This window comes from Sycon ciliatum, chromosome 1 (genome assembly GCF_964019385.1).
Source record: "Sycon ciliatum chromosome 1, ocSycCili1.1, whole genome shotgun sequence".
NCBI classification, from domain to species: domain Eukaryota; kingdom Metazoa; phylum Porifera; class Calcarea; order Leucosolenida; family Sycettidae; genus Sycon; species Sycon ciliatum.
In genome coordinates this window covers 82561373-82582870 of record NC_088643.1, presented here as the reverse complement: position 1 = coordinate 82582870, position 21498 = coordinate 82561373, and the positions used below count along the sequence as shown (strand labels likewise).

At 45.3% G+C, this 21498-nt stretch overlaps 1 protein-coding gene and 1 non-coding gene across 2 annotated transcripts in view; both read left to right on the top strand.

Annotated features, from left to right (window-relative positions):
* The window catches only part of LOC135808203 (phosphatidylinositol 3,4,5-trisphosphate-dependent Rac exchanger 1 protein-like), a 43354-nt gene extending 32003 nt beyond the window's left edge, over positions 1-11351 (top strand). The window contains exons 31-40 of the mRNA XM_065321362.1: positions 441-482; positions 825-1042; positions 2368-2476; positions 3087-3230; positions 3653-3767; positions 4853-4919; positions 5456-5628; positions 9474-9576; positions 9964-10031; positions 10448-11351. Coding sequence (XP_065177434.1) covers positions 441-482; positions 825-1042; positions 2368-2476; positions 3087-3230; positions 3653-3767; positions 4853-4919; positions 5456-5628; positions 9474-9576; positions 9964-10031; positions 10448-10556 — 1148 coding nt within the window. The 3' untranslated portion in view covers positions 10557-11351. The remainder of the gene's footprint in view (positions 1-440; positions 483-824; positions 1043-2367; positions 2477-3086; positions 3231-3652; positions 3768-4852; positions 4920-5455; positions 5629-9473; positions 9577-9963; positions 10032-10447) is intronic.
* Positions 11352-12372: 1021 nt separating this feature from the next.
* Positions 12373-12491, top strand: LOC135807614 (5S ribosomal RNA). Its single transcript, XR_010551887.1, has one exon. It is a non-coding gene; the product is annotated as a 5S ribosomal RNA (ribosomal RNA).
* Positions 12492-21498: the final 9007 nt, after the last annotated feature.

Genomic DNA, 21498 nt, shown 5'->3' with positions numbered 1-21498 from the left:
AACAGGGCACAAAAACTGACAGGCTACTGAGACATTCAACAACCTAAGACCTAGCTCTAACACATCTCCACTGAGCAAACCAACAGCCTTCCAGCTTGGAAGATTCATGGTTATGGTAGAACCAACGAGAGGATGGTCAGCACAGCGAAAATGTGCACAAGCTAAGTCCCACGGCAACAAAGAATGCCGACCGTTACAAGAAGATGACGAGACCAGTTAATAACATGACAATGCGGTCTAACTACAATTCGAAGAAGCAAAGCAACACACCATCCAACTTGAGTGGGTCAGCAATATCAGGGATAAAGAAAGGGGATGCTTTGCGAAAACGAATTGTACAAAACTGGACGCCAATGTTCATAACTCGTTTCCATGTGATTTCTTCTATTCTAATTATTTACTTTCCCATTCGGTTGTCTTTTTTTTGCTGCTTTTCTAAGAAATCTTTAATCGTCTGATGTGCACCATCGCTCAAGATGATGGTAAGTTGTGCATTCTCATAATTATTGAATGCGGGCCAGTGCATACGCTGGCATCAACACGTACTTCTGAGCATGCACTCAGTGTTCTTGGGTGGCTGGTTTGCCAGGCACGCTTCTCATTCAGTTTCACTTGTACTGTGATGAACTTTCAGCAACCCATTTGTTTATCCGGTGGGTTTTTCTTATCCTATTGGAGCGCAAGTTGCAGAATCTTCACTTGTTAAGGGATCCGACTGAGTATGGGGTTACAGTAAATTCAGTACGGGCAATGAATGACTGTGTTGTAATAGTATACGTATGCTTCAACCTTTGTGGCCTTCTGTCTACGCTTTCTTCCCGCAGACTTGCAGCTTATACAGCGGCGCGACGCTGTCTTCTCCCAAGTTCTGTCCTCCTTCATGTCGGGATTCCTGGCCAAGCTGGAGTCTGCATTGGGCGGTGAGCTGAATCCGCTCCCAGAGCATCACTCTGACACTGAGCTGATGAGCAACCGATGGCTGCTGCAGCTGGCCGACTGCGGAATAGTTGCCGACTACGAAGTCATTGTTGACCCCACGGTGGTAAGTACCGTAAAAGTCCGTAAATAAGTACCTGCCCGAAAGAAATACCCCCTTCAATCTTTTGGCCCTGTCTGTTGAAGTCAAGTCAAGCCCGATAAACATACTGCCCGAAATAAGTACCGGTACGGTGCGCACATGCAGCACGTAGCATGTACATTGACATGAAAATGACTTCTCCACTACACACAAGTCAGGTCCGAAAGTCAGTACCCGCCCGAAAGTTAGTACGGGTGTGGTCACTAAAATCGAAAGTAAATACGTACTTATTTACGGACCTTTACGGTAGTACATGTATAAAAAATGTACATGGCACAGTTAGTTACATGTATACATGGCACAGTTGTGGTGTTCAGTGGTGAATCGTCATCGCCCTCCCCACTGTTCGTAACGCAGCAGTGTTATGCCATTGTTGTCTTTGTAATGGTCTTAATCGGGTACAGTTGACACAACACAAGACATATAGCATATGTACTAGAATAGTGAACGCAGATGTGTAGGTGAATTGGTTCTTTTAGAATGGCGAAAGTTTGCCTGATATTTCCACCAGACCTATATGTATGTGTAGCCAAAGTTCTTTTACAAGAGAGATGTACCATGCAGCATACAAGAAATCCATCCGGCTCATCCTCTGTCTAAATTTCCGGAATCTACAGTCCATTTCAAAACTATAGACGTGCAGTGTTTTTGAAATATTTCAAATTTGGCTGGAACTTTTTGAGAATAGTTTTCGGAATATTGCTCCGGTCCGCTCCACAATTACTCTCATCTAGTTTCTAAACGATTGGATAACAGACGCCCAATTTGGAAAAATTTATGCACAAAGTGATCACAGATGTTATGTGGTATAGATGCTGGCATAACGGTTTTTGCCTAGGTACGCCGCGTCTATAGTTTTGAAATGGACTGTAGGGGCATACACTTCTGTCCAATATGCAGGATCTTGAGTTGCTGGTGCACAGAACATGGCATCGGATCACATCTTTTCATTTTCTTGCTCCTGTCGGAATTTTCTGCGTTGCTTTGCTGACGTGTACGTACTACTAGTACATAGCATATAAAGAGTATTAAAGACATCGATAAACATACAAAGGAGGCACTGATTTGCCTCTGTCATGATTGTATTGATTTGTCATTGGCAGTCGTTTGACGAGTCAGGCAATGTTGAATAAATACAATACAATGTATCAGCTATGCACTTGCACATTGAGCGCTTGTCTATTGTTATGTTAGCTGTCAGGTACAACATCTGCCAGTCATAAAGCTGCCTTACCTGGCAAGTTATTTCATGTGCATGTCGGTGTGCTTCTTTCTTTCTTTTCTTATAGGATGCGGAGATGTCGATGCTGGAGGATGCTGTTCCGGCCGTGTCACAGTTGGAGAATGTCACCATCTACATCCGCCGCTGGACAAAGAAAATGGCCGAGAATGATGAGAGTAAGGGGCGGCGTGCCTACACCACCATCACTAGCGTAGATCTGCTTGTTTGTGCACCACTGCTCTGATCATGGACTCACAAGAGACTTGCACCTAGGAAGCACCACATCTTATTATAGCACTTCCTGCAGGCCCTTCTGCACATCTGCTGGGGGTTGCTGCAGCTGCCCTTATTAAATGCTGGCTTGTCGAACTCCTGCTGTCCTGAACCGATGCCCATGTAGATGCCCATGTAGATGCCCTTCACAGTAGATGTACAATGTACTCCGTATCGCCTAATGCATTCTGTGGTACAATCTAAACTAGATAATATCATTTGCAATCGAGTCATGCCTTGCTTGGCGTAAAGTTATCTGACACGGATCAACCATTGCAGCATATCGGATGTGTACGGAAGTTGTCACGGTCGCCACCACCAGAGCCTTGAAGGAAATCCATGTACATGTGTATGTACTTCAAGTAATTTGTTGTGGAACCCGGTCCAGACGCTCTTTACTTTACTGACCGCACCAGATAAGAACACGATCTACATTAGAACTTGCAGAACTTTCTTATTAATGACGGTGTCTGTTTCTGTGTGGCCCGGGTTCTTGCTAAATTTCTATTCTAGGCTGGGACAAGGCTATTGTCGAAATCACTGGCAGCAGGTATAAGTTGGATGTCACCATCTTCATCGATGACTGCCGCTACGAGAAGCTGCCACTAAGCCTGCAGACAGGCTCCGTGCGCATCACACCATGCGTCTTCTCTGCAAGTAAGTACATAATGATTACCCAGTACTGTGTGAAAAACAGAGCTACGTAAGCAGCATGTAAGCATGTATTGTGACGATCACTTGCGGGATGTTCTTCACAATTGTCTATAAAGTACAGCTGTTTGTGTCCCCTGAAAGTACGTTACACATACACTTACTCCACATTCTAGCAATATGAGAACAGATTGAAGTGGAGGCAGTGTGGATGTGAGGGTGGTTTGGATCATCAGAATACACCATCGAAAATGCTTGCCCAGAAGGGTTTGGATAACCGGGATGACTTTAGGCCTATGCTATAATGTGATGGCACAGGGAATTTATATGCACAGTACGGTGACATACGGGGAAAAACCTGCACAAGGCAAGTTGTGGTAGTGCTGTGGCCACAATGAATTCTCTCTCACCTGCTCCTTTTCCCATAGATCTGTGCCCGCTTCCGAAAGAGGCCATGGCATCATCCGAAGGACGTCGTACTTTCCAAGTCAGCTGCAACATCACCTCTGTTGACAAACTGAGAGAGTACTACAAAATATTCCGGTAAGCGGAAGCATAGTGACATAGAGTAAAGATGTTAGTGTGTGTGTGTGTGCCCTGTGTTTGAGTCCATTTGTGGGTACTAGTAAGTTGTTTGAATTGTTTGCAGGCAACCTGCCTACACTCAAGAGAGCACTGCATTTCACACAAATCCATTGGTATCGTTACAACGTTTCGGTCTTTATGACCATCATCAGGAATGAAGTGGACATGGAAAGAACAGCAGTATAAAAGAAGGAGGCAAGCAAGCAAAGCGCGGTACATAGTGACAGCGCGCGTAGAGAAGTGCAAAGCACGTCATGGCGGGTGTGCATTACTACATATACATGACAACACAAGCACAAACGGCGAGGAAAGTAGATACTGCGCTACAGCAGTGATAACAGCCCAGTTCCAGTCTCACACCACCAGTGAGGTGTCTAGAGCCCCGCGCCACTCGCAGTAAGGTGGTGTTATAGCAGATCCCAGCCACTGTTATTGTTAATTTCCGGGGATCGCTCCCTGATATTGATCGCCTCCCGGATCCTCCTCCTGGGGCGGTCACGCTCAGAACCGAGAACCCGGATACCTGAGAAAGCCGTTGCTCCCAATGGCAATGGGTCAGATGCATGCTTGGCCGCGAAATGCTCACCCAGCGCGGTGCCGCTCACTGTGTTGCGTGCGTCGTCGTTGTGTTCTTTTGTCCTGGTAGCGAGGCTGCGGTACGTCTCTCCGACATATTTATCACCACATTTGCACTCCAGGTAGTAAGTTGTTGATATGGATTTTGAGAAGAATGGTACTCCGGAGGATGCACCCAGTGTGCGGAGAGTGCTCACTACCACGGAGCAGAGCGTGTTACCGATTAGACCGGTACTCAAATTTTGATTTATGACTTTGCTGTCGTAAGAAACCTCCTCTGTTCATTCTATTACTACCAGTACAGTGGAACGTTATTGTGTCTTCTTTGTGGACATGAAAGTTCACCTGCACAGTACTGGTACATGGTGGAACGTTGTGGCTTCCCAAAAGAAATGAATATGCCTAGTACCTGTGATGGTAGCCTTGATAGCAGCCTTTGTTTTTGTCCTATTTTCTTTTGGTTACAGGTCATGTGTGCTTGATAAGTCTCGCCTCCCAGAGAACCCTGAGGAGAAAATGGTGGAGATCGATCGGGTAAGGGGCTCTTCCATCTTCGAAAGGAATTATTATGATTGTGTTCCTTTCCTGAAGCTTGCTGCATGCGTTTCTGAACAAATAACCCTGATGCTCCAAACCCAAACCTTCGCCATGTTACTGTGAATCTCTATCTATAATTGGCCACGTACTGGCTCGGTCGTTACCGTACATTCTAGGGTCTTGGCTGAATCTGTGCATAAGCCCTCTCTCGTAGGCTAAAGGCCGCCCTCAAGTCTGTATTTTTCGGTGCTGAGCTACATGTCTAGGGATGTTGAGCCAGTATTTGAAAATGTAAAAAAGGAAAGGGACACGTGGATACGAATTAAGAGTAACTGCCCGCCTCTGAACTAGATTATAGTCAGTTGTTGCATTTTCTGACTGTACATGTATCCCCTTTTTATGGACTTCTATATACATTTATATAGGATTTAGTTCAAAGCTATTGTAGAGAGTAAAGTCGAGGCAATATGGCAACATGCTTAGTGTACTACCGGCAAGTGTTTCCTGCATCTCTCCATGGTTTCTTGGTACAGCTTCTCAAACCACTGCACACACTTGGCGAGACTATTTCCGCACTGAGCAAGACCGTCGAGTACGGCAAGGGAGACAACATCTACAACTCCGCTGCAGTCCTGTCACTGGCCAGTGAAGTCACGCACCGCTGCGGTGGAGTACGCGTCTCTTCCAGCTTGAATGGAAACTGTCGGTATGTGAAGTTGTGTACATGCATTGAACATTTGAAATGCTGCAAATGCCAACTGGCCGACCTCTATCTTATTGGTGTGCACATTGATATTTTTATTATTATTTGCATTCCCGCGGCCGAGTCAGCCAAGCAAGTGTCTTCGACACTTGCTCAGCCCACACATTCGTTTATGCTGGACATAGGTAGTATAAAACAAAACAGAACAAAGGGACAGCTCAGCCAGATTGCCATCCAGAAGAAGAGAAAGAGAAGAGAACAAATAGAAAAGGAAGGGGTTGGATTGCACAAATGAGTTAAATCTCGGGGGGGGGGGGGGAGAGAAGAAAAAAAGATCCGTTGTTCTGCGACAGTGTCCTCGTAGTTCATAGACGCTAATACGGAGGTAATTGTAACGGTATACTATGACACTCATAGCATTATTATTCATATAGAAATTTGCAAATGGGAATTAAATATTCTTAGATATCCTTAGCAAAAGTATGATAACGCTAACGTTTACGGTACTCACTCCCAGCCGTGACAAAATACGTTATCTGGTAACGGAAAAACGTTACAGAGCTCAAAATAACGGGCCGACGTTCGTGATGGAAATTCTGCAAAAAATGCAAAAACTCGCATTGTTTTGTAACTGGCGGGAGATAAAAAGCATGTGCAGATCGAGATCAGATCGAGATCAGATTCGAGATTGCTTCCTCTGGTAACATAATAAAATTATAGCTTTTTTTTGCAAGTTTTGCTTTTCAGTTGACAATATCTGCGTCCTCTGCTTCGTGCCTTTCACCCTCTTTCCCATCTGGGAAACAAAGGACCGGTTCCGCGGCACTCCTGAGGAAGAAATTCATCGCCCTCTCCCAGACGTGCTGGAGCTGGAGAACCCTTAAGGTGGCTGGGGCGGTACAACTTTTTTGGGAAATTTTTGACTGCATTTTTGAGTTTATCGGCAAGGCAGAGATGAAATTTGAAAATGTTTTCTGGTGAATCTCTGGAGAATAGCCTTCTCTAGCTTCCTATAGTTTTATTTTTACTTTTGGACAAAATTTGAAAACGTTTCATGAAAGGTTCGTGTTATTTTTTCACGGACCTTTCGTAAAACTTTTTCAAATTTTGTCCAAAGGTAAAAATAAAACTATAGGAAGCTAGAGAAGGCTCTTCCCCAGAGATTCACCAGAAAACATTTTCAAATTTCATCTCCACCTTGCCGATAAACTCAAAAATGCAGTCAAAATGTGATCAAAATGACCCCTAAAAAGTTGTACCGCCCCAGCCACCTTAAGGCCGATTCACAATACAACTTTCTGCGACGCGACATGCGACACATGCGACGAGCTGCGACAGCGACACACGGTTCACAATATTCTTCATATTTGCGACATCCTCATGCACAAGTAGTACTATGCACGTGCACTGCATGTGCACCCAGGGTCGAAACTGTACTCCATTTGTGTATGTCGCATGTCGCAAAAGTTGAACTTTCTTCAACTTCCGCGACAGGTGCATTGTGACAGCTTGCGACAGCTCGCGACAGGCAGTTTCTTGTCGCAACTGTCGCAAATCGCGCGTCGCAGAAAGTTGTATTGTGAATCAGCCTTTACAGTCTTCGGTGCTGCTTTTAGGAAGGTTTTCCAAGGACCTGAGAACAGCGAAAACTCATTTTCGCCATGCCTTTGCCATTCCAGAGTGAAAGATCTCGCCAAGGTATTCCTTCAGAATGACAGCAAACTAATCCCTGGTTCAAAATTTTGAATTTCCCGCACTTGTTTCCACGAATATTCATATCGCCATGGTTGTCACGACTACTTCGTCTGAACTGTAACGCCCATTGTGCTAAGGGAAAAGTCAGCTTGTACGATCCGGAAAGGTTTGCGTTTACGTTTTTTTTAGCTAAGGATATCTATTACCCAGAATTGACGTCATATTCATACAGAAATTTGCACACGCAAATCATTAGTTAGTTACGGTAATACTTCGAAATAATATTATTGTGAATTGATGTTGCATTGCTGCATAATGTTAGTAGCTCAGGTGGTGTAGGTGTTATTTTCCAGCTCGACAAGAGGTATCCTTCAACTGCTGCAACTTGTCGCGCACATGTGCCCTTGCGGATTGACATGTTGAGTCTAAAGTAGGGCTGAAACGGTTATTGCGAATAACCGGTTATGTAACCGTTAGGGCCAAACAAACGGATAACCGTTTGATCGACGGTTATGCAGCGATTTTTTCGAACATTTTTTCGAAAAATAGGAACCTTCATAACTCCGTCATTTCTTGTTCAAATTCAACAATCGAAGGCTCTACGTGGTAGCGGAAACTCTGAGCTCTGCATTGCAACAATCGCCGAAGATCTGCGATGTTTGACTCCAGAGATATCGCATGCCGAATTTTTATCTCTGCAAATTCAAATTTTCGATCGATACTCATCACCACCTTTTGTGAAACAAATCCTTTTTTACGTGCCTTTGGCCAATTGGAGCGACTGAGCACAAACTAGTGACCAGGGAGTCGTCAAATACCTACTGTATTTGACGACTCCCTGCTAGTGACAAAGCGGCCTGAAGTTCAATCGTCTCAAAATATTTGTGCGTTCTGCGATGGAAGAAAGTGAAATGGCGTTGATGGGACGGATTTGATTGCATATCGGGTTTGGAAACGATTTTGCTGTGTTCCTGCGCCTGATATGTGGAGGTTGCTTGATGGAACCTAGCATCATCGCTTTGCTCTCACCAGGAGCTTTCCAAGGAGCCCAAGATTGTGAAAATCAAGTGAAGGACACCAAAGTTATGACCTCAGGTGTAAGGTGAAAATTGTGCACTCCACTTTTTAGCTACCCAGCGGATGTTACCTATTTTCGAGTATTTCGTACAGAACCATGAAAATTCTTCAGACAAGGCATGAAAATGGCGTCAAAAACAATGAAGTTTCCATGTTGCAGTCTTATAGGTTTTAACCGGTTAACCGACCGTTATGCTAACAGCTAACCGTTAAGCACAAATGTGTAACCGTTTCAGCCCTAGTCTAAAGGCTAACTGTTAGTATGCAGTTTGGCTGACTCTACCATGTATGCTATAACACTCTACAGTTGCGCTCGGTGAAATCCGGTCCGAAGTGCATAACTGGCGCCCAGTACTGATGCGGCCCTTGACGCCCTCAAAGTTGTACAAGTGCTGGTGTGCGCGTGTGCCGTATGAACTGTGCATGATTGTGCTGTACTCATACGCATGCATGCTACACCAAAGTGTAAAAAACCGCGCCAAACAAAGACAAGTGTAACATTCATTTCAGTTCAGCACAAGTAAAGAAGACGGAGATCGTTTCGAAGCAGTTTATTTCATACACAGAGCAGCAGGGCTTCCATATTTTGTGTGGCCACCGTCTGCTTCGATTAGGGCTTCAACACGACGTGGCATTGACTCCACGTATGGGGAAACCGTGTCAGGAGCCAACGAGTCCCACTCCAGGTGCAGTGCCTGCACCAGCTGGTCAGCATTCTCGCAGCGATGTGGAATTATTCTCTTCTTGAGAAGAGCCCACACATTGGGAGTGGCAATGTCCTTCTTCTCTATCTCTTCTTGATCTTGAGCTGTACTTCATGAAGTGAATGAAAGAAATTTTGAACTGTTTTTAGCATGCAACACGTGCACTCCGAACTTTTACACGAGGTGCGTACATTTGAGTTCATACCCACAAATCGCCAGTGATGTAATGGGAGCTGGCTTCGCGGCGCCGGCTTTGCACTTCGGGCCGGATTTCACCGAGCGCAACTGTAGGTTTCAGGCTGTGTGAATTGAGTTTTATGCCGCACGTTGACTTACTGGCATATCCCAACTTCTCACGGCTTCTTGTTGCAGGAACGTTTGCGCGACGACATTGGATGCAGCCATGCTCCTGTGCCGATCGCATCAACTGCCCCTGGCAAACTTGAGGAAAGCGTGTGACTTGCTGAGGAGCGAAGTAAGTATCGGTGCCTCTTGTTCTGGTGTTCTATGACCGCCTGCATTTAGAAAAGCGATCCTGTCAGCTTTATTTTGGGAATAGTGTGCCAACAATTCAGGAATCGAGTCTGTCATTTCTGCCACTCGGCATACCTGAAATGAAGTATTGCCCGAGTCGGAATTAAGTGCTTGTGTATACTTCATTATGCACCAGCAGCAGCTAGTGTAATACGGATTTAGTGTCATAATACTACATACTGCAGCCCCGTGCTCGTCCGACATGTATGCGCCGAGATTCCCAGTGCTGTGCCCAACGGCAATTCTGTATTTCATTGGGGAGTACTGCAGTATCATTACAATGGTATTAATTTTTTTGCCTTTACGTATTTTTTAAACCTTTCTTCAGGGTGTGCTCATGCAGACAATGGAGAAGAACTCGCTAACAAAGTATCCCTTCACGCGGGAGCCACTTCCGTAAGTACCTAACGGTTCTCTCTCTCTCTCTCTCTCTCTCATCCTTTCCTGTGGCACCGTCAACACTCTTGCCAGTTGCATGTTTGTGCAGTCCAAACCTCTAACGGCTCGAAAACGTTAAATAGCCAGCGATCTATGGAAACGTGCCTTCGGTGCCCGGATTTCCTTGGAAAACAAACTTTCGTGATTTTTCCAACGCTACCAATTATCTTTCTTAGTTGTAAGAAATTGAGAAAAAGTGTTATTCTGCAAGGAAAATTTGGGAATCGCCGACAAGTGCGGTTTTAGCAGATTGTTGAATCGCTGGCCCTATGTTGAAATATACAGCAAGCCTTGTCTGAGATGCGCTCTATTCGGAACAAAACATGTTTTGCCTTACACATTGTCTCTACTGGTATGTTCATGTATGTGAACAGGGTCTGTTCACCACCTGCTAATCTCGTGCTCAAGAAAGAGCAGGACTTGTCAAGTCAACCAACAGGCTTCAAGAAGCGAACGAACAAAAGCATATTTCGCAAGAGATGAGGCCGCTGGCATGTCAATGTGATAAACGGACTAGTGCTGTTTCCCTTGGCCTAGCGGCAACATGAATGCATACAAATGTGCACGTGTACCTCCTTTTGGCGCTAGTGCCTATGACTGTATATATCTAATCATACTCGATAGTCGTGTTCATGAAATAGCAGCCCAGGTTGCCAACATGCACACACATACATACACACTTTGAATGTAGTCAGTGTTGTGTCGGTAGCACTTTCTCCGTTCCTTTAGGGCATACTTTTCTTACTCAGCAAAGGGATCTGTCGCTTGCTAGCTGTAAACTTGTAGATCTCACCATAGTTGTTCTTGTCATTGCAATATTCTATTCTCTCTGATTTGTCCATGGTATTTGTCACCCTCAATAGATATGTATTTCTAACTTGCCATACATAAGGAGGCTCGCCCCCTAACAGCAAAATATTATAGTCAAGCCCACCATGAAAAAGCCAAACAGCTGTTTTCTCCTCTTGTCTTTTCTCCCTGCCCCTCCTGTCAGCTTGCTTGAGCGACGCTGTACTGTGTACCATATCGCCTTGAGTAGATTCAAATTATTGACCGTTTCTTGTTGTTTCATCTGTTGCTCTGAATGTTTCCGCTCTGTTCCTCTTCGCTTCGTCCTTTCTTCACGTGTCTGTTTTCTCACTCCCCCCATCCCCCTGTCTCTGTCTCTCTATCTCTACAATGATTATGTACCACTCCTAACAGAGCCGTGGAATTAGATCGGTTGCCTGATGGCCCTGCTTTTTTTTTTCAATCAGAAACCTTCTGTACTGAAACCTATTATTGGATGTGCCGGAAGAGTGCGGTGGCATGCTGGTTTACCAATACACACTAGATAATATTATGGAAAAGGATGTAGAAAAGTTTCCATGCAAACATTTCATCTCCTTTTCTGTATCCGTAACAAAGCATGCATGAACCCTTCCAGAAAACCTGGCAATCAAATTCTGCCGATTTTAGAACGTTGCCAGAGATGTTTTGGAGGTCCTTTTCCTTGTGACGGCTAGTGCCCTGCCAGTCTTACTGGTGCCCTAGGTTGTGGCCACTTGAGCTAGCTGGTGACTACATTTCTATTTCCTCCGTATACTGTAAATATACAAAATTTCGGCACTTCACGATTTTTGACATTTCGGCGGTGATTTATTTTCGGCGTGGGGTAGAGGGCATGGTATAGACACTAGTGCGACAGATGCTGTGAAAAATTTCATCGGCGTTTTAATTATTTAGGCGTTTTGGGTCGGTGCCGAATATAGCCGAAATTAAATAGCTGCCGAAAATTTGTATATTTACAGTACATACTACCGGTATACTGGATAAAAGAAACTTTGAAGGACAACATGTAGCAAGTTATGACACCTGTAGCTCCGAAACGCAAACCTACAACCTTCCGACTGTAACTAACTTGGAAGGCTCAGGTTATAGGGTATTCACTGCTATGGTATTTTACCTGTGAACGAGAAAAGTGGCTGAGATTTTGCCGTGTGAATCAGGGAGTAGTACAATACTGTGACCATGTATTGTAGTAGTAGTAGTAGTAGTAGAATTTATTATTTTGATAGGGAAGGCCCTACAGACGTTGCCGTCTTGTTACTACTCCCTGGTGTGAATACCCCATTTTACAGTAAGTACGTCCATCAGCCACGATCATGCCATGGGGAATGATTGCTTTCAAGGTTCATCCTGCACTGACTAGAATCCAGTTTGAAAGGTGAGAAGCTTGTGGCAGTGGCCATGGACAAGGAAGGAGCGAACATGCAGTGACGACGAATCTTATAAGAGGAGTCGCCGACTGGAGAATGGTGTCTACGGCCATACCACGTTGAAAATACCGGTTCTCGTCCGATCACCGAAGTCAAGCAACGTCGGGCGAGGTTAGTACTTGGATGGGTGACCGCCTGGGAATACCTCGTGCTGTAGACTCTTTTCTTCTTCTTTTCTTTCATCAAGTTTTTTTCTTCTTCTTCTTCTCTCTACATCGAAGTACTAGTATAGTAGCATAAGTTCGCACTTTTTTTTTGTAAACGTAACGCATTTCGAATAGACTTTACCCCCCCCCCCCCGGGCCCCCTCTATTCGAAAGTCTTATCGCACATTTCCTAATACTGATTACTGTGCATGTCCATGGCCCATGCCATGGTATGCACATGTACATGTACATTATTATTATTATTATTACTTTGAAGTATTATAGACAACACCTCATGGCATGAGAAGAAAATCAGCCAGTACGGGAGATGTGGGTGTTAACCAACCATGGTGAATAAAAGAAGAAAAGTAATGGTCAAGACGGAGAAGCATGGGAGGGACAGGTGATGGTGAATCTAGTGAGCAGATTTAAATGCGTCCAGGGTACTGGCATTGCGCGTAGTAGCGGGCAGCGCAAGCCAAGCAGAGTAAGCAACAGAGTGGAGAGCGTACAAGGGAGGACGTTTTAGCCAAGGGGAGGGCAACAGAGCATCTTGTCTGGGAGCAATCTGTGATTCGGAACCCTCTGGTTCTCTAAAGTATCAGGAACGAACGACCCCACACGGCACGAGGACAACTATTTATTCTCAACAATATCTTTCACTTCCATCGACTAATAACAATGAACAATGAATGACTGAATGAACAACTGAACACGTACGTTAAGAGGAGGAGGATGTAGAGCTAGTTTAAATTTGTGAGCAAAAGTGCAAATTAATTTTTGACGGTGAATCGACAGTGGGCAAGCATTTGCAAGGACAAACAGGGAAGCAGAAGAGTAGAGAGGGGGTAGACTAAACAGGATACGAAGAAGTTTTCTATGGTGGATTTCGAGATGCTCAGCGAGAACCGAGGACAAGCCACACCAGCTAACAGCAGCGTACATGAAAAGAGGCAGGATGTACAGTTTGTAAAACAAAATTTTACATTTGAAAGGAAGATGGAAATGCCGATGGGGACGTATAACACCTAGGGCAGAGCTTGAACGGCTGCAAAGAGCATCACTATGGAAAGACCAAGAGAGACGATCATCAAGCATTATTCCCAGGTGTTTATGGTTGGAAACAACCTTTATGGGTTCTGGGAAATAAGGATGGTGTAAAAGTGACATGGATGAGATTGGGGGAAGGAACATTATTTCGGTTTTAGTCAGGTTGGGTCTAAGTCGCCATGTTTGCATCCAGCGTAGGACACTGCATATCTGAGCCGACACTCGAGGTACAAGAGCCGCTGAGGACGAGGATGCTGACAGTAGGGTTGTATCATCAGCAAATAACGAGACACCTGGGTCTATAGAGGGTAAATCATTTACGTATGCTACGAACAAAAGAGGTCCAAGTATGGAGCCTTGGGGAACTCCAGAAGACACTGGTAGAGGATCAGAGTTGATGGAGAGGGCAGAAACAAACTGTGATCGGCTACTCAGATAGGACTCCAGCCAGGACAGAGCAGGGCCAGACACACCAAAGACAATATGTAGCTTGGCAAGGAGACCACGATGCCAGACAGTATCAAAGGCCTTTGCCAAGTCAAAGAAACAGAGAGCAATATGGTGTCGAGCATCACGAAGGGTGGCAACCTCTTGTACTAGACGATCTAGTTGGTCAGAGGTTGAGTCGTTGCGCCGAAAGCCAGATTGGGAAGGACTAAGGCATGGTGAAATGTGGCAATACAACTGGTCGTAAAATACCTTTTCACATACTTTTGAAAGGGAGCAGAGAAGAGACATTGGACGATAGTTTGAGGCTTGTGATCGGGAGCCTTTACACTTGTAGATGGGCGTGACTTTAGTGATCTTCCAACGATCAGGAAATATGCCGGAGAAGTAGGAAAGGTTGAATATAAGGCACAGTGGGTACGCCAGAGATGGAGCCAGAACTTTGAGAACTTCATTTGGTAGGGCATCAGGACCAGGGCTTTTGTTGCTTTTTAGTCTTTTTAGGTAGCTGCGAACAGATGATGTGGTGGTATGTATAGAGCGCAGATCAGAAGACACAGTCGCAGAACGTTGCAGAGGTGGTATTGGAGAGGAATGGTCGTCTGGAATACCAGCTGATGTGAATTGCGTATTGAGAGTATTAGCTACAGACTTGGGGTCAGTCACCATCGAACCATTGGAAGCTAATAACGGAGGTATGTCTTGACGTGTACTAGTTGTCCTTTGAGTGCGAACAAAGGTATACAGGTTAGGCCTGGAAGAGGGGTGAGATAGGGTGGTAGTGAGCGAACGTAAATATGGTCGATACTTAGAACGTGACAATGACTTCACCAGATTGCGCTGTTTTTTTTTTGTATAAAGAAATATTAGCATAGGTGGAGTAATGCAATGAATATAACTAAATGCGCACTCATATCACAACCATGGGGACGAATAATGTATTCCAGAACGTTTTCTTGTCACAATTATCAATGGAATTCGTGACTAAAGAGAATGATGAAACTACAATAGGATTTATACACTTGGAGTGAAACAGCGAGGATACAAGCATAGTAAGAAAAATAGCACAAACCTAGGAACAATGTATCCTCGCTGTTTCACTCCAAGTGTATAAATCCTATTGTAGTTTCATCATTCTCTTTAGTCACGAATTCCATTGATAATTGTGACAAGAAAACGTTCTGGAATACATTATTCGTCCCCATGGTTGTGATATGAGTGCGTATTTAGTTATATTCATTGCATTATTAAGATTATTGTCTCCGCGTCGCCTTTTTACATAGGTGGAGTACTTCTTACTTAAGCTGTAGTAGTCGTATTTGAGTTTAATTGCACCTTGGAGATCTTTGTCGAACCAAGGGATCTTGGGGTTACGGCTGGACTGACGAGGGTGGTGCCGCTGCCATGTTTGGGTGTAGCGGGTCTTGCTCCGTATTGTGGCACATAGAAGGAGAGCACGTCATCAAGAACTGTGGTAAACTTCTCCACAGCTTCATCAACAGTAGTGGAGGTGAATAAAAGATGCCAGTCACAGGCAAAAAGTGCAGAGTTGATGATTGACCAAGTGGAGGGTGTAACCTTGCGGAAGGCATGTCGCGGAGAGGTAGGAGTCTGAGAGCAGTAATGTTGGAGGAGGTGTTAGCAGTGGCAATGTTGTAGGCTAGCGTTGTAATGACTTGAAAATGATCCGATGCAGCAAGTGGGGCAGCATCGTCAACAGAGCGTACAGAGAGGGGGCGGTTCGTAGCAAGCAAGTCTAGACAGGACAGTCTTCCATTCGGAGCGACACGGGTGGGGAAATTGACAAGTTGCTGGAGGCCAAAGCTAGAGAACACGTGTGATAGCTCCGTACCAGCACGGATGTGGTGTCACCACTCCACCAGTCAGAATTGTGGGCATTGTAGTCACCGGTAAGAAAAACATCAAATAAAGAGAGGTCCAAGGAACACAGCGTGTCGGTAAGTATGTCGCAAAAGGAGGTGATATCAAGAAGGGATTATGAAGGGGGGCGGTAATGACAGCAAATGAGTAGCGGATTGGCCCGGAGACCTGCCGGTGCACCATGCTCAATCCATAAGGCCTCGCTTTGGGGAGAATCAAGGTCATGGCGACGGGTGCAATGTGGAAATGTCCCATCACGTATGAGAATGGCCACGCCACCATAGCCACGTAGGTTTGATCTCAGGTTCTTATGTGTAGATCTGTCTTTACGGAAGCATGTGTAGCCTGGAACACTGAATAAAAGTGACGGGCTTAGCCAGGTTTCTGTTAAACATATTATGGTGGGCTTGTTGGCATGACATAATCGGAGTTGTTGTTGCTGTTCGTTTTGCTACTCTTTCTTTTTCCCTCCCCTTATTTCTATTATTTTATCGCCGTGGTTGGCAATCACCCGCTCTCGTAACATTGGCCGGTGTTTCCGCCTAGTCTTGAAATGTTGTAATAAATAATGATAATATTGCGTACAATTCCGGAAGTTTGTTTGTTACAGAGCGACAGTTGATAGTTACAATGTTAATAGAATGTGCGTGGTCCGCGAAAAACGGGAAAGCATGAGCGCTCAACGGGGTGAAGACCGACATTAGTTTGTGGTAGGGGGCGTCGTGGAGCTGCTGTTGATTAGGAGTTTTAGTAGTTTGTCGTCCAGAATCAGGAAGGAATGGTGGTGCAAGTGGAATATGACCACTAGATATAGAAGAATATGTAACGCAATGAGGGGAAGGGTGTGATGAACTTGCGTGGGGCACAACGGGTTGGGCAAGAGGATTTAGCTGTTGGCTAGGTGACGGAGGACCCATCACTTGCTAGCGGAGTCGGCATAGCGCCATTTGCGGACGGTGTGCGCAATGGTGTCGGGCCAGAATTCCTTGTCAAGCAGCGTTTGCTCAAACTCTTCCGCGACAGAAACGCGTGCATAGCAGGTACCAAAGTATTGGGTTTCGGCAATTGTGCATGCGTATACATCAACGCCCCTATCAGTGCACCAGGTTACAATGGACTGTGCCTTACTTCCAGGGCTAACATTCCCGACAAAGAAGGCACATCGCTTGGGAAGATGTGTGCCAGTGAGTGTGTTGGGGTTGGGGTTTTCTGTGGCCATTTTTTCTGTAGACGGACACAACTTTGGATTTTGTTGCCCGGGCAATGGGATCGCTGTGGGCCGCTGATTTATTGCTCCTTCGCCGCTGTTCTTGCCAGTTGTTCTGATGGGGATCGCCTTCTGTGCTCCCAGCAGCACCCTGAGTACATGTGGGCTGTACTGGTGTACATTTGGTATTGGATTCCTGCAGTAGGTGTATCATTGATAGCTCTATGGCACAGCACGGATGTCTTGCTTGCTGAGAATTCACCTCCATTGTTCCTGCCCCATGTTTGACATGCATCGAGATCAGACTGCATGTTCCCTCTACTGGCGAGGGTGTCTTCAGGTTTGTAAGCCAGTAGGAGGGTGACATCATCTGCAAATAGATATTGCGTGCAATGTTGCATAGCGTTGGGCAGGTCATTTATATAGAGTAGGAATAGGAGTGGTGAAAGGTGGGAACCTTGAGGCACTCCGCAGTTGATGCTCCGCTTCTTCGATTTAGTGCTATGTACCTTCACTTCAATTTGTCGATCCCCCAAGAAGCTCTTCAGCCATTTTACTGACGAAGCTGTAGCAATCTTACCGAATTTCTTTAGGAGTATAGAGCGGTCGACCCGGTCGAAAGCTTTCCTGAAATCTAGAGATATCAGGTCAAAATTAGTGCCATTATCAATATTTACAGCCATGATGAGCTGCCTTAGACAGCGAAACCGGTCAGTCCTTTAAAAAGATTTGTAAAACCGAAAATATGTGTTCTGTGAAACAACTTGTGTCGGGGATGTTTCCCTCTTCAATTCACGCACATAGACCACCCTTTTCAGGTGATCTACGGATATTTCCCCTATGTAGTTTGAGGGGATTATGGCTAAGGATTATTTTTCATAATCCCCGCGGCGCTGCGCGCCTTGGGGATTTGAAAAATAATCCCCTCGGAACCGTGCAATATCCTATACATAATTTTCATAAACAGAGTTCCTCCACAACTACTGTACTGACTAAACTACATGTAGTTACTTTGAGCCAGTGGCCAGGTACACACACCATTGTACATGACTGTACACACGTTTGATTATTATTATTATTATTATTATTATTATAGACAACACCTCATGGCACGAGAAGAAAATCAGCCAGTACGGGAGATGTGGGTGTTAACCAACCATGGTGAATAAAAGAAGAAAAGTAATGGTCAAGACGGAGAAGCATGGGAGGGACAGGTGATGGTGAATCTAGTGAGCAGATTTAAATGCGTCCAGGGTACTGGCATTGCGCGTAGTAGCGGGCAGCGCGAGCCAAGCAGAGTAAGCAACAAAGAGTGGAGAGCGTACAAGGGAGGACGTTTTAGCCAAGGGGAGGGCAACAGAGCATCTTGTCTGGGAGCCATCTGTGATTCGGAACCAGTTATACACGTTGAGATGAGGAGGATGTAGAGCTAGTTTAAATTTGTGAGCAAAAGTGCAAATTAATTTTTGACGGTGGGTCGACAGTGGGCAAGCATTTGCAAGGACATACAGGGAAGCAGAAGAGTAGAGAGGGGGTAGACTAAACAGGATACGAAGAAGTTTTCTGTGGTGGATTTCGAGACGCTCAGCGAGAACCGAGGACAAGCCACACCAGCTAACAGCAGCGTACATGAAAAGAGGCAGGATGTACAGTTTGTAAAACAAAATTTTACATTTGAAAGGAAGATGGAAACAATGGGGACGTATAACACCTAGGGCAGAGCTTGAACGGCTGCAAAGACCAAGAGGGACGATCATCAAGCATTATTCCCAGGTGTTTATGGTTGGAAACAACCTTTATGGGTTCTGGGAAATCAGGATGATGTAAAAGTGACATGGATGAGATTGGGGGAAGGAACATTATTTCGGTTTTAGTCAGGTTGGGTCTAAGTCGCCATGTTTGCATCCAGCGTAGGACACTGCATATCTGAGCCGACACTCGAGGTACAAGAGCCGCTGAGGACGAGGATGCTGACAGTAGGGTTGTATCATCAACAAATAACGAGACGCCTGGGTCTATAGAGGGTAAATCATTTACGTATGCTACGAACAAAAGAGGTCCAAGTATGGAGCCTTGGGGAACTCCAGAAGACACTGGTAGAGGATCAGAGTTGATGGAGAGGGCAGAAACAAACTGTGATCGGCTACTCAGATAGGACTCCAGCCAGGACAGAGCAGGAGATGATACTGCCTTTACTGGTGTGACTGAAGTTATTTTGACATCTCTGAGTAGTCTGCACGCAGTGCAAGGGTTAGCTGATCTGCAAACACAGGTAGATATATACCAGTCCTAAACACGCTCATTTGCTGAAGCTATCTAGCACAATGACTGTCATGTCATGCACACTTGCACTGCATGCACACTTGCACAGTATTATTATTATTACTATGAAATGACCCAAAGGCAATATGCCTATCGAGGGGTTCATTTGATTGAAAGAACATTACTAGTATGTACAAAGACAAGTAGGGATTGATGAGGAGAGAAACGGTATGATTGTACTTCAAACACAAAGTACTACAGTGCTGGCAACTGAAATCCGACTCCCTTGTAGTAGTAGTAGTATTTATTACAACAGTGTTGACACACAAATTCAAAGAGCGCCGATGAGGCAAAAAGGAAAAAGAAAAGTTAAAAGATGAGGCTATAGACAATGTGAAGATCCAGTAAAGGTAAAGATAATAAATCTCTCTTCCACCGGAGGATGCGGCAAGGGTGCCGCTGCACTGGTGAGCCGGATTGCACATCTCCAGTCGCTACGTGGGAGGGAGGCGTATTCTGTGCTAATTGCCCACCTCCGCTGCAGGCTGTCTTTCGCCCTGCTGCGTTCGAGTGTCATGTCATGATGTGTCTGCGTGGGGCTCGCCGAGTTTGGCAGCCTCCAATGGATGGCTGTGCCTCCCTGGTTGTCGTGGAGGCTAGGGTGTCCCGTTGAGCCTTGCCCCGTGATTGTGCGGACTATGCTATGCTTCTCTTGCTGTCTGATCACATGCGACGTCATCATTATGTGATTTGTTTTCAATCCTCCGCCATGGCAAATTGTGTTTTGTTCGCCCGTAAAAGAGGCTTTTACTACACTAAAAAAAAATATATATATATATAATTTTTATTTTCATTGCTATCAGGTTCGGCCTCATTTTCTCTGTGCTGCGCTGATGAGTTCAAAAAGAACGAAACAGCATGCTGTCCGCAGATTGAGTATATATATATATATATATATACTCAATCTGCGGACAGAACTGTTTCGTCCTTTGTGGACTCGTCAGCGCAGCACAGAGGAAATGAGGCCGAACCTGATAGCAATGGAAATACAAATTTCCAATCAGGTCCGAACGTACCTTGCCAGAGTGCTCAAACTGACAAGTCAGTGAGCTCTGCATAACGCAAACAGCAAAGGCACTACCCCACGCAAAAGAGTGCTCAACTGCTACAAGAGCAGGAGCGAAATACTCAATCTGCGGACAGAACTGTTTCGTCCTTTGTGGACTCGTCAGCGCAGCACAGAGGAAATGAGGCCGAACCTGATAGCAATGGAAATAAAAATTTCCAATCAGGTCCGAACGTACCTTGCCAGAGTGCTCAAACTGACAAGTCAGTGAGCTCTGCATAACGCAAACAGCAAAGGCACTACCCCACGCAAGAGTGCTCAACTGCTACAAGAGCAGGAGCGAAATACTCAATCTGCGGACAGAACTGTCTCGTATATATATATATATATGTTGAACGGCCTCTGCTGGGATGACGACTACACCATAGCTCAATGGTTAGAGCATCGCTGGCTACAAGCGAGGGTCCCTGGTTCGAGTCCTGGTGGTGACAGTCAATTTTTTCTTCAGACTTTTCCCGTTTGTCTCTTTCCCTCAAACCAGTCAATATTTTATGACTTGGGGCTCCCCGCGTGCTAGTTTGTACGTGAAGTGTGTGGGTTACAGTGAGGGCTGCGTCCCACCCGCCTGTGTGGATTCACAGGAAGTGTGAGTTACGAAGTCTGAAGAAAATGTTGAACGGCCTCTGCTGGGATGACGACTACACCATAGCTCAATGGTTAGAGCATCGCTGGCTACAAGCGAGGGTCCCTGGTTCGAGTCCTGGTGGTGACAGTCAATTTTTTCTTCAGACTTTTCCCGTTTGTCTCTTTCCCTCAAACCAGTCAATATTATATAATACTCAATCTGCGGACAGCATGCTGTTTCGTTCTTTTTGAACTCATCAGCGCAGCACAGAGGAAATGAGGCCGAACCTGATAGCAATGGAAATAAAAATTTCCAATCAGGCCCGAACGTACCTTGCCAGAGTGCTCAAACTGACAAGTCAGTGAGCTCTGCATAACGCAAACAGCAAAGGCACTACCCCACGCAAGAGTGCTCAACTGCTACAAGAGCAGGAGCGAAATACTCAATCTGCGGACAGCATGCTGTTTCGTTCTTTTTGAACTC